The sequence below is a fragment of the Pyrgilauda ruficollis genome, unplaced genomic scaffold, assembly GCF_017590135.1.
Source record: "Pyrgilauda ruficollis isolate IOZ18807 unplaced genomic scaffold, ASM1759013v1 scaffold30, whole genome shotgun sequence".
NCBI lineage: Eukaryota > Metazoa > Chordata > Aves > Passeriformes > Passeridae > Pyrgilauda > Pyrgilauda ruficollis.
The window spans coordinates 7,759,878-7,773,343 of record NW_024524378.1 but is presented as its reverse complement, the minus strand read 5'-3'; the positions used below and the strand labels follow the sequence as shown (position 1 = coordinate 7,773,343).

General features: G+C 40.1%; 1 protein-coding gene across 1 annotated transcript in view; it reads right to left on the bottom strand.

Annotated features, from left to right (window-relative positions):
• Window positions 1-13,466, bottom strand: part of LOC121356856 (ethanolaminephosphotransferase 1-like) — a 55,474-nt gene that overhangs the window by 4,156 nt on the left and 37,852 nt on the right. Inside the window, exons 7-9 of the mRNA XM_041473701.1 lie at window positions 6,133-6,181; window positions 3,893-4,073; window positions 748-930 (exon numbers count right to left, since the gene is read on the bottom strand). Coding sequence (XP_041329635.1) covers window positions 748-930; window positions 3,893-4,073; window positions 6,133-6,181 — 413 coding nt within the window. The remainder of the gene's footprint in view (window positions 1-747; window positions 931-3,892; window positions 4,074-6,132; window positions 6,182-13,466) is intronic.

Here is a 13,466-nt window from a genome sequence, read left to right as displayed (position 1 = left end):
GCTGCTTTCAAAGAAAAATCCTTACATCCCATTGCTGTGGCTTAAATAAAAGAATGCTGACCAGATCCCTCTGAAATGAGACCGTTGCCATGCAAGGTGTTTTATCTAAAAGCTAAAGCCTTTAAAACAGTTGCTAAAGGATCATTTGACAATTTAGAAAAGTGGGCATCAACAAAGTAAAACTCAATTAAAGCAGTAGTTCAGATGACAATGACAAGACTGAGATGTAGCAGACACAAAAATGTGCTGGTAAGATTGAATGAACTGGAAAACTATTCATGTCACCAGCTTGAGAGATGCTAGCAGAGGGCCAAGAAAAAAATTGGGACAGCTATTTTGCCTGCAGATTCAAAGCAAAGTTGACCTTATTTTATTATTTCTATTTATGTCACTTTGCATTTTACCTTTGTATTTTTTCAGTCAAGTGACCTTAGGAAGAAGAAAGGCAAAAAAAGAGAGGTGGATGCATTCATGCCTCATGGGTCAACCGCTACGTAAAACCAATCTATAAATATTCGGATTCTGATGGGTTTAAAGCTGAAACCAGTTGGCTACATTGGAATAATTCAAGTCACTGAAGTTGCTGCACATGCAAAAAGGTATTACCTGCAATAAATTGATCTGGGTTTTTTTTTACTTTTTTAAATACAACAACACACAGGACTAAAAAAAAAGCCCCAAAACATAAACATTCAGACTCCCAGACAATGCCCCAACAATAAACTGTTTCCAGACCCCTCTGCTCACCACGCAGATGCCATAGTGCACATGGGCAGCCGTGACCAGGGTGGTGAACACGCCGAGAACCGCTTCTTCCATGCGGCCCAGCAGCCCCGAGATGGCCGCGTACACCACCAGCGCCAGCGGGAACAGGAACCAGTGGAACAGCTCCGGCCGCGTGCTGCTCATCTGGCAGATGATCACCTTGCACTGTCGGAGCAAAAGGGGCCAGGTGAGAAGTGCTGGGCCAGCCCTGAGAGTCTAAGGAAAAGTATTTCCATTTTTCCCATGGATTGGTTTGGGTGAGGGGGAAAGAAGGCTGCAGTTCAGCACGGGGCTGGTTTCTGGTGAGAAGGCACGCACCTTTGTGCCTCACTGGGTCCTAGAGGACATTATTACAGTTTAAAATACACCCCTTCCTGGAGACAGTGTTTTGATACACTTCATAAGCAGAAGAACATCTTCACAAAAAGGGGAACTTGTTTGCCACCTTATGTTTTCACAGGGGCTCATAAAGTTGTGATCCCAAATCAGACGTGCCACCACCTAATTAATCACTGGGAGAGTGTGCTGGTATTTTAATCATGCAGCCTGACAGAAATATCTTCTGGTTCATTGTAAAGAAGGGAGGGAAGACAATATATGACATTTTCACATCCCATTTCTCTTTTCTAGCACTCCTTTATGTACTAAAACACCAATTTCTTGGCTCAATCATGGCAGTGGGCTCCCTGGAGATGAAGCTGGGGGCCCAGAGAAAGGGATCCCACTCAGAATGGTGGAAAAAATGAATATATGGTGCATGGTTTAACTGAAGACAATTAGCTTAATTCTACTGAGTTCTGGAAACATAATGAGACTAATTCACTTGAAATTCAGTATTTTAAAAGCAATTAAGCACACAAAAGTGTTTTGTCTGGTTTAGGCTCCTTAAGAAATGTGTCTCATATATATCATGCTCGTTACAAAAAAAGAAAAGGAATTTAGGCACATCTGAAGTATTTTATTGATTTAAGTTTCACTCAAAATTGAAATGTGGTTAAAAATAGATTTTATGTATCCTGAAAACAGCAGAAGAATGAAAAACTCATTCCCTGTGCAGTGCCTGAAATCTTATGACAGCAGCAGTAGGAGTCTGACCATAGGAAAGAAATACTGGCTTTACTGCCTATGCTGTGGAAGCTGAAGAATGCAAAAATAAACCATGAAAAAATAATTAACTTTGAATAGTGGAAGAAGTCAGCCTTTGTACCTAATGTTAATATTTTCACTTACATTCTCAGTATTGATTGTGAATTTTTTTTAATAACACTGGTTTTATGAGTCCTTTGGGAGTCATTCCAGAGGGTAACATAAATTGCTAAAGCAATCCAAAAGCTATAATTTTTCTGCCTACATAACTGAACCTGACCATAGGTTGGATCTCACTTTGTTTTAAACCATTGTTACACTTACGTATTTGGGTGACCAAATACATGGTCTAAGGCATGAGAAGTTCCAGAACTTCTGGGATGGCAGGTAGAGAACCATGGTCTGCAGTTTGTGGTCTGCAGAACAGGGAATGGAAACCCAATGTGTCAGGCTATCATGGAGAAGAAAAGTGTTGCCATGACAAGCCTTCCTCTGATGCTGGAGGAAACATGTCTAAGGAACCAGAGGAGGTGAAAGGAAAAGCAGGCTTGATTTTGAACTCTACAATGTTACAAATTCCAGCTAACACCCATACATTTTTAATGTTTGCTTTTAAAATGTTAAAATTTTCAGCTATCATGCATACATTTTTAATTCGCACGAGCCTCCAACACTGCAGTGTATGTTTTGGAAAAAGAAAAAACAAAGCCTGAAGAATATGTATTGCACTCAATCTCTGATAAACTGCAGCCTGTAAAGAAACCTCTGGTTTGCCTTACTCTTTTTCTTCTGCAAGCATCCTGCCACAATCACTCTTGGTTGGTTAAGATGTATGTGCAGAATGTACCACCTGCCAAACTCTGAAAGCATTTTCCCTACTGGCATGAAGCAATTGTAGTTCTCATTTTGGAATCCCCACTATTCTCTTAAGAAAAAGGGGTTGATTACATAATGAATAATGCATACAATAAAACACATCTGAAAATCAACTCATTTTTGCGAGATTAAGTCATTAAAATGGAACTGTTTGATTTGTGACCCTCAGAAATGTACATTTATAGGATACATCTAACAAACATCACAATTATTACTTTTTTTCCAGTCCTGAATTCATATTTCTAAAGGGGCTACACTTGCTCTTTTAAAACCTCACATTTTTGAAGATCTGTCTCATAGTACAAGACACTTCTAGGCTTCCACTTTTTAAACTGGATGTAGCATTGCTCAATGGCAAGATTTGAGGTGGTGTTGGAGACTATTTTCCTAAGATGACACTAGTCACTATCCTCCAGGGTATTCTTGCTTAAATGCAAGAACACCTTTCTGCTTGGCTGCTCTCCTGGCTTTCCCCAGAGAAGAAAGCCCTGGCTTACCTGCAGGGCTCAGCACCACTGTGGGGCTGCCCATGCTAGAACTGCACAGAGGTTGATGTTATCCCTTGGGAATGGAAGGGGGCAAACTGGTCACCATGACGTGGTACAGGAGAAACTAATCTGTGAGCAGAGCCATCACGAGGCCCCTACGGCTCCGCACATCTTTCCCTAAAACATGCTGTCACTGGTACAGCCCTTTTCTAAATGGTGAAGGGAAAATGCAGGATCAGCTGAACTGCAGGATACAGGAATGCACGGACCACAGTAATGGACACAAGAGCAAGGGAAAGCTACAAGCCTCCCACTCCTGCTAGTAAATCTGTGCCAGCGTTGACCTTTCTTTTACTTTGACAAATCCTCACTTCTGCCTCTATGTTGGGGAGTTATATTTCTGGAAGTAAGGCATCCCTAGGGTTTTCATAAACCCTCAGAAAACAAACCAGAACCCTCACAAAAGTGTTCCACTGTGGCAGAGGAGGTATTTCAGTACTGTAAGTGTCCCCAGTCCAGACACGTGTTGTGGTGTATTTGTATGAGATGGTGTAACACAGAGGTAGAAGAGCTATGTGACTCTGCTGATTTTAGCTACATTTTCTGCTCCCTTCTGCTTATTCACAGAAAAATAGAAAGCTATCTCTAAATAATACTACCACCTCAAATATACTTACAATAACATTTGAGAAAGCAACCCCAACCATCCATAAAAACAGTCTGGGTTGCTTTGCTAATATGTTGCTTGGAGATAAAACCACCCAGACTGTAAGAAGAATGAACAGCAACAGAGGTGACACAAGAGGTAGCAGTCCTTCATACAGAGAATCATTCTTCAGTGTTTTCTTTAAATGTGCTCTGGAAATAAATACAATAATTTTGTAGAGAAAGGAAGTTTATCCATTCTATTTCTACACAGTAACTTCAAACTCTAGACCAAACTCAGCCCAAGAATTCATCTTGCAACCAGTGCAAATGTGCTAGATACCAGCCATTTTACAAGAAATTGTGGTATACACCAGTAACATTTATTTCTGGGGTTAAATTATACTGATTTATTCACATAGCTCCTGATCAGCTTCGCTTGCTCACCATTGTCTGGCAATGGACCAGTAAACTCACAAAAAGTGAGCTGCAGTACCCTCAAGCATGCATATATGCTGTGAATTCAAAATACACAGCCTTAGAGGATGAAGCTTCTAACATGAGACATAAACTTGTTTCAGTCAATACACCCCATGTTTTCAGCAGCAGCAGAGTGGAGCACATGGCTGGCAGGTATTGCTCTTGTTTACATCTGGAGGTCATGCTGCTTGAGGATCCTGTACATTAGGATTTTGGTACTTTAGTCCAAATACAGCCTAAAGGGGAGGCATTTTGGCTAAGTAGAGCTCAGAAAAATTAATGATACATTGTGTTTTCTTGGGTATTTTAAGCTGTTTTTTAAAGGTAGTAAATTATTGCATTTTCTGTCAGCTAGGGAAATGGTGACTCTAAGTTCACTACCACTAAACCATTCCTTCATACAGCCAGTTCAGAAGAGCAATTCTGTGTTTGAAATGTACTGGGAAATGTTCTTTTTAAAATCTTTGAACATATGTATTTATGGAAACAGCTAGACAAAAATCCAAGAAATATCTTTCTCATGCCAAAAAGTAATCACCTACTCCTAAAATAACAACAGAGAAGAGACATCAGGATGAAGAAAGAGAGAAGATGACTGGAAAACTCAAATCCTTCTTCACCAAAGAGCTTGTGCATGCATCATTCAAGCAAACCTGACTGGTAATTTAAAATTGCTGTGTTCTTCTCTTCAGAGGAATGATAAGCCCAGTGGGAGGCTTGAGAGGAACCATGTCAAGTGATGAGTTGAAAAGGAAAATACTAAACAAAAGTACTGACAGGAAAGGAAGGAAACCAAACCCCCAGTGCTCATTGGGGTAAAGGCTGCTACTGCCGGGGGCTGACATGCACAAGGTGCTTCCCCCCTCCTCCTCTCAGTCATCCCTGAACAAGATTTCCTTGCATGGCTGGTTCCCAGCCTCCTGCCCCACAGCCCAGTCCTTCTGCAGGTCCTCAGCCTTTCCTGCCCCACATCTCCCAGCTCTCCGTGCTTCCTGCCCCAAACCTGGGGCTGTGCATGGCTTCTGGTAACTGCACTCAGTACCACCACACAAAAAGGGCTGGGTAGGAGAGATGCAACGCTGTCTTATAGACTCTCTAAAATTTAAATGTTAATATTAGTTTCCACTAATTCCTGAAGACAGGCAGTGACAGTCCCTCCTCCAGGACACTTAGGACCTGAGAGACCTGAAGTGACAGATGAGTGAAATGAGCTAGCAAAAACTAGGGGAAGGCAGGCAGCATTAGTAAAATAGGCCATTGGAATATGAACTAACCTAGTATAAAATTCTTGGGTGCAGCAAGCCAGTTCTTAGATGTAATCACAGCTTGCCACCTGCCTAGCTTACATCTGATAGCAATTATCTGCAGACTTCATACAGAGGAGAGCTTTACAGAAGGACCAGGAAGACAATTAAGGACTTCACAGAGTGCAGGATGGTCAGCTACAGAATTCCACCCAGCACAGGCAGAAGTTACAAATCACATTTGATTGCAAATAATATGCAGTGTTTTTTACTACAGAGCCTTTATCAGTTTACTGTGCAGGACCACTGTGAGACTGCCTGAACAACAGCAAGTGAAAGGAAAAGAAGAGAGTTGTAAACATGAGAAAGAAAACAGTCATATTCTGAAAACTCACCAGAAAAATCTTTTTACTGCATTATCAGGACAACATCTGGATGAAAGAAGCTAGTCTACTTCAAGCATTACATTTATTTGTAAATGAGGAAACCATTAAATATACAGAATTAAATAGGAAGTGATAGAACTTATTTAATGTTAATTAACTTACCTGTGAATGTTGTATAGTGTTTGCGGAAATGACAGAAACAAACTGAAGCCTGGAAGAGAAAAACATTAATATGTAATTCGACACTGATGACCTCAGAGTTTTTTCATATGATAACAGACCTTGTGTACTATTCAAAAAATGATTTGGTATTCCTGTTCTCTTTACAGGATATGAACTAATGTTGGGGGCTTTAGAAAATAATAAAACTGTCCTCTGTTTTCCCAAAAGCTAGCTGCTGGAAATAGTTGCTGATACAAAATTTCCTGTGTAACAAGTGACAAGACCAGAATTTTTTTAAAAAATTTCTGATATAGCTAATAGGATCAATTATTTTTCATACAAGTTTGTCTGCTGGACCCAGAACAGCCCTACTTTTCATGAGCTCCTGTTTATCTAGAAAAATCTGAGTCTAACACCAAAAGCCTTTCAGTGGAATATAGAAAGACAATAAACTTCAAGCTGGGCTGTTCACATTAGTGGGGAAATAAGTTCATAGTTCAAAATATTAAGGGTCAACTAATGTTCTGTTTTGATAATACAATAGCTGAAATTAATTAATTTTTATGACATGTCCAACATTTGAACAAGTGAGAGTTTTTTACTTCTCTTTTAACACAGCTGTGGTGTTTCTGGAGCTCAGCTTTAACCCACAAAGCACAAGGGTTTCACCTTTGCTAACGCTGTGTCTCCCTGCACTGCTGCTGGTATTGTCAACCCAGCTGCCAGCAACCCCTGAGCTGCCTGAAGACCCAGCTGTACCCCCTCTGACGCCCCCATCCAAAATGGACACTGGTCCACCCAAGAATCAAAAAAGACTTTCAACAACAAGTGGAAGCTTGAGATTTAAACAAAAAAAAACCCACTATATGAGTCAGTCCTAACTAGGTGGAAATACATATGACTTTTTTAATTGATGTAATTCCCTGTAGAGCTCTTTGGTTTGTACTTTTTCCCCCACTTTCTGTGTATTGAGGGCTTTTCTCTGGTCAATTTGCTGCTTGGAGATTGCTCTGAGTAGCACATTTCTGCACGGCTTTTTTATTATAGGGCATGAGACTTGGGTGTGGTGCATTAAATTAATACTTACTTCCTATTTTATTATGGGCAAGAAAAGCACTCTGATGTGTTAAACTTTCTGGTTTTGACCAAAAATAACTCCTTTAATTCTGTACAGGCACTGTGCTGCCTGTACAGAAAAGCAATATTATTATTAATATTTCCCCCCTTATTGCTCATTATTAGCAATAAGGGGGGAAAAATGAATAGAGGAAAGATATGATTTTAGATGACTTTGCACTGGGGCTAATGTGACATAGCAGTGTCTTGAGAAGTGTCAGTGTTTACCCTTCAGTCCTCATCAAGGACATTCCCAAGTGTTTAGCATGCCCTGGCCACAGTGGCAATGCAAGAAAAGGAAAACTAAACATGAAAGAAAAATGGAGATCAGGATTGCTGGGTAAAAAAAAAGAAGTAAAAAGGGATGCAATAGGTAATCTGTCTCTCCAGTCTTTCTGGTTATCTGCTAAACAGAAGGAAACAAAGAATTGGAAAAAATCGAAAAGCCAGCCTGTAAATAATTTCAGGTATTGCATTCTTTTTAATGTCTACCTTTTGAGTTTGCTTCTTAAAATAATTAAGAGTTCTGCTTCTTTACCATGGCAGAAATTCCCTATCAAACAGCTGAAGGATGTTCAATTGAAGTAATATCCCAAGTATTTTGTCAATATATTTCTAGAATTCACAGGCTTAGTGCCTTCAGAGTGATCTGTGTTTAATGTGCACTGCAGTTAGCTATGTTTCCTATTAGGCAGGGAGCGCTAGTTCAATAAAATCTTGAGTTACGTACAGCAGTTCCAACATCTGTATCACATTAGAGCAGACATGAGACAAAACATTGACTCTTGAGGTTAAATCTAAATTTCCTGCTGCAATCCTGAAGTTTGATTTGTTAGGAGAAAAGCAGCCGAGAGGAACAGAAATAGAGACTAGAACTAGAAATAGAATTCAAAGAGCAATGGTTGCCAACAATTTGTTATTTTTATGAAGTGCCATTTTAGATAGAAATAACACACTGACCACAAACAGTCCCCCAGCTAGCAAAAAGCCACTTTCCAAACGGGGCAGTTCCACCAGTTACTCCCCTGTATTTTTACACGGCTTTGCTTTAAGCACAGCGAGAGAGCTGAGGATGCAGCAGGGAAAGCAAAGAGTGTTCTCCGTTTCTTATGGGATTTTCAGAATTCCATCATTTCCTACAACATGTTGCTTTCCCATCTTTTTTTAGCTAAAGAGGCCTGGCTTGGGGGCTTGCTTTTGGTCCTCATTAAGTCTGCTGTTTAATTGGCATTAAGGATCCCTTTGTGCCCAGGAGCTAAACTGCTGCATCCGCATTGCTGCCATTCCCTGCTGCTCTGAGGAACAAAAGGTGCAGCCTGGAAAGCAAAGCCACTGCTGGCTCTCTGGCGCTCAGGCACCCAGGCACTGCCCAAGTGAGGATCATGGAGCTTTTTTGTTTGTTTGTTTGTTTTTAATGTCCTAAAAGTACATATTTTATTTTAAAGTAAATTTTAAAATTCAATTTCAGGGCATTAGATTTTTAAACACATATGGGAAAATAGAACTCCTCAAGTGTTCTTAGAGGTAGTATACTGCTCTTCCAGGATTTTTTAGTTTCTTCTTTAGTATTTTCCCATTCTTCAGCTGATTTAAAATCTGAGACCCAACTGTAAGAACACAGGCTTATATTAAAGGCAGAAATACCAAAGCACAGATGGGTGGCACAGATACACAGGGAATTCTTGTGTCACGCCAGGCTGAAAGTATCAAGCCCAAATCCTCGGATTTAGGTACAATCCTATCGTCAGTCCTCTGTGCTGCACAATGTAAACTCCCTTTTCCGAGAAATAAACATTTTTAAAGCTCTTTATTAGGAATTATTTTGTCTATATTAAAAAATGTCAAACATAAGCATAAACAAACAAATCCCAATGCATCCAGAAATTCAGGATTAAAGACATATCCAAAGTGAAGAAGTGAAGGCATTATCTTGTTTTCCAAATATGTATGTGTATAAAAGCACACAGATACACACAGACATGCATATAAATATGTGTACACATATATATATATATATATATGTACATATATGTATAGATCAAAAGGCAATTCCCATCAATCTTAAGGACGACTTTAGATTTCATTTAGTGCTTTCAAATTCAATTCCAAACCACTAAAAGGTTGTGTGATACAGCTGAATAAATTAATAATAATTTTTAAAAGCTAGGACACAACGAATACCATGACACCTTGTCACCCATGTTATTTGGACAAACAGTAATATATTTTAATTATATTAAATATTAATAAATGCTCATGTAACTAAATTTAAAGACTACTGAAGATCTACAGGCAGACAGGTTGTTTCCATGACATGCTGCAGTTACTGTGGCTGTTGTACATGATTTAATTCAGGCATTTCTGCAAAATACAGACTTGGTCATTGTAGAGAAAGAGAGGGTATGGCCAGGAGCAAGCTGCTGACACTACTGTCAGCTCCAGAAAATGCTATTTCAGTACCCAACAGCCCCATGCTGGCACTCAGACAAAGCAAACAGCCTGATGCAGGTAGCCACATTTCTGAAAACACAAAACCTCACAGACTGTAAACACTGCTAAATAACGAAGTGACTCCAAGACACCTAAACCACTAAACAAGTTATATTGCTTCAAAGGAAGGACAACCTTCGCTGTTTATCTTCTCCACACCTTTGCTATCATAAATCCGCTTTGTCAGTAAATTCTTGACAAATGAGTCATCCTTAAACTGTCCTAAGAAGAGCACTGTAATTTTATTTGTTAAGAATTGGCTCTCCTGATAGCTAAAAATCAAAAATTCAAAAACGAGACAGTGCGATACAGAGAGGTAATTTTAGGTGAACACTGCATTGGAAATTGTGTGAATTTGTTCAGGAAAGCATCATCCCTGCCGTGCTCCTCTCCCCCAAAAAAATACTCCCCAGAGCACTCATGCCATTTGGGAGGCAGGGAAGAGGCCCGTGCAGACCTTTTGGGCACATCACAAAGTTGACCAGCTCTCTAACAGCAGGTGGTTGTACTTGCATTTCAGCTGACAAATTAAATACTATCACTCTCCTCATTCTTCAAGTGCCCACACCTCTGCATGGCCTTCTTCACTGCACTGCTTGGCCTTCCCATCTCTAGATTAATAATTCGTCATAATCAATGTTTGCTGTAAAGAAATGAGATGTTATAATTTACCTTTCTTAGCCACCAGACAAGAAAAATTAGATTCAAAATATCCAGGCCTCAATATTAGCTTGGAAAATATTTAAGTACTTTTCCCATGGTGTTTTTCTCAAATTCTTTGCACATTTAGAGCAGCTAGACACATGAAAATATCTTAACACACTGAATCAGTGTTTAGCACACTGATCAGTGCCTGGAAGCAAGCTTCATCAAAAAGTGAACATTTTAGGAGCACTTGTTTCTGGAACAGGAGCTTCCTATGGACCTTTTCTGGCATGTCTTGAGCAGACAATTCTTTTAATTGATTGTGCAAACACATAATTGCGTTTTGAGCTGTCCACTAAAAAACCATTATATTTTATTACTATGTAAAATGGCAAACTTAAAAGCACTTAGTAGTTGGGGGGGGGGGGAACCTTAGAAAACAAATATATAATTTGCAGACTTAATTGAGCCTGTAAAGTCTGAATACATTAGGATGAAAAACACACCCAAAATCCACAGTATGAAATGATTTTACAGGGATTAAGGGAACATAAGGTGAACATAAGCACTGTCTTCATGCACAAAGTTGATAGAGGTTTTGGATGTTTGGCATCTAAGATATTTTTTGAGTATAAAGATTGTAGAGGGATGCATTTATCATGCTTGTTGACTTTACACTTTATTTTCAGTGTCTAAGGAAGTACACATGGCATTTATCTCAAACTGAGCTGTAAGATAACAATTAGCATTCAGAGGGATTTAGTACCTATTGAAGAATTAGTTTATGGATGTAGCTATTTCTTTGATGTAGTTCTGTTCAAACATCATTCTTTTTCTGGGCACAGCAAGAATTGGGCACCAAAGAAACAGTGCCTTTATTTGAAAAGCCTGGACTGGCTTCCAGAAGGACTCTGCCAGGTGAGCTCCCTTGCTTGACCTTCTCCTGGGGGTCCCAGAGCCCCTGAAATGACTCCTCACACCTTAACACCACCAAACTCATTCCCACCTGTAATCAGCATCCTGTGACACTGCTCTGCCTCTGGCCTTGAGCACTCTGCTTTTCTGGGTGATTGTTCTGACTGGTTCAGATGAGTTACTCCAAACATGAACTCAGTGGCTTCTTAAAAATATATCTCAAGTGACAGGTGAGTATTTCACACCCGTTGCTTTAACGGAGCCTGGTACAATCTGTCACAACAATGCCTTAATAAATGTTGAATTGGTGACAGACACGTAGAAGCCAACTCGTGTTAATCACACTTCTCAAACAGGACTGGTCAAAGCCTGTCAGAGCAATAACATTTTGAAAACATTGCACTTAACGTTTAATCATTCAGCAAGTCATCACTAGGGCAGAACCACCAGCCACTTCGCAATGGGAACTACAGGAAATCACTACAGCATGACATCATTCCATAGGAGGCAGAAACAATTCCTAAGTAGACTGTGGCCTCCTAAACAGTTTCTGACACTGAAAAAGGGGCAGGCTACTGTATGAACACCAATGGCAAGGACTTGTGTGTCCTCCTTTGATACACAGGATGTAGCACAGGGTAAGTACAAGGCACTGTTTTAGAGGAGTAACTGGGCTGTGCTTTCCCACTATGATGGAATTCAAATAATAGGCATGTTTTAAATGTAAAAAAGCTTGGCCTCATCGTTAGTTTTTTGCTGCTATGATCTGTTCATTTATGTTTTCACTCCTCATTTTATTTACTTAAGTAGGTCAGGGAAGAGTGACCCTCAAGGAAAATACTCCGTAGAAGTCAGCATAGAAACCAAACCCATGCACATCATAGGAAAAAATTCTGAATGCTTTGGCCCCATCTCTAAAACAAAGTTCAAGTTTCAAATCTCTGACAGATATTAATACTCAATTCACATTTCATGTTCAAACCTGCACTTTGATAACTTGTTTCAGCTTTGCCACAGGCTTCAGAAGCCAGATCTGGGCACTGTTGACCACACATAGTAGACTCAAACATGACACTATGTCTGGGTTACAGAATAGTCTGCCCCATGTACCACACACTGATGAAATATAGCATATCCACTCCATGCATAAGTGATCCTTTTGCCATTAAGTCTATTCTTGTGGTTGCAATTAGTACTGAGAAGGGTTGCATCCAGGCATCATTTTTCCAACTTGCCTTCCTAAGGAATGAAGCTGATGTGCTAACTCTGCTTGTTTGTGTACATCCCACCACAAGTTCCAAGCCCTCAGTCAATTCTGAACAAAAGAATATACCAAAAGAAATTTCTAGTAAGATGCATGTCTCCATCTTCCTTTCTCCAGGAAAGGATTGTAGCCTGAACTCAAATTTTATTAGACATTATAAAATCTTCACAGAGAGCAAGTATGAAGGTCCCAAACATGGGAAATGTTTCATGCAGAGCATGCACCTACAGGTCATTTAATAGCAACGTGAGACAGAAACCATCATCAATTAGTAATGCTGCTCCCTGAACTACAGATGCCTACCTGTCAGTGAAAATCTTCTCACAATTCTACAGCATCATTTGTGGGACTGGAATTTATGTGCAGAATTGACTGCTTTAAAATGCTTATTGTAAATATTTCATATTGCTCTCAACCTGCTAGCACAGTGACAGGGAATGTTAGGCATTTGGGATGCCCTGGAGGGGTGAAAATAAATGATAGTCCTCACCCCAGTGCTGCCCTTTGAAGGGACCCTAGTTAGCCAGATAATGCTATGGGACAATTGTGGTTAAATCCCAAGAGAGCTTTTGGAGTGTCATCCACAGGAGCCCTGATGAGTGCAGAGCAATTAGTTCCAGATGAGCACACAGGCACATAACTTTAAAAGGGTCTGTCTGCTCCCATGCTGGGAGAGAAAGGCATTTCTGCCTAGCAGCCCGGTCAGCTGCTCTGGAAAGAGAGAAGGACCTTCCTCGTTGATTCAAGGTCCAGCTAGGTGCGTGTTTTGGAGCTGAAGGATGGAATTGCATTCACTGCCAGTGAAAATTACAGGATCATGTTTGCTGGGTAGCTGACAAATTCCCATAAAATACTAAGCTGAAGTTTCTCTATTTCACAGGGTCACTGCTCAGCAGCTCAAGAC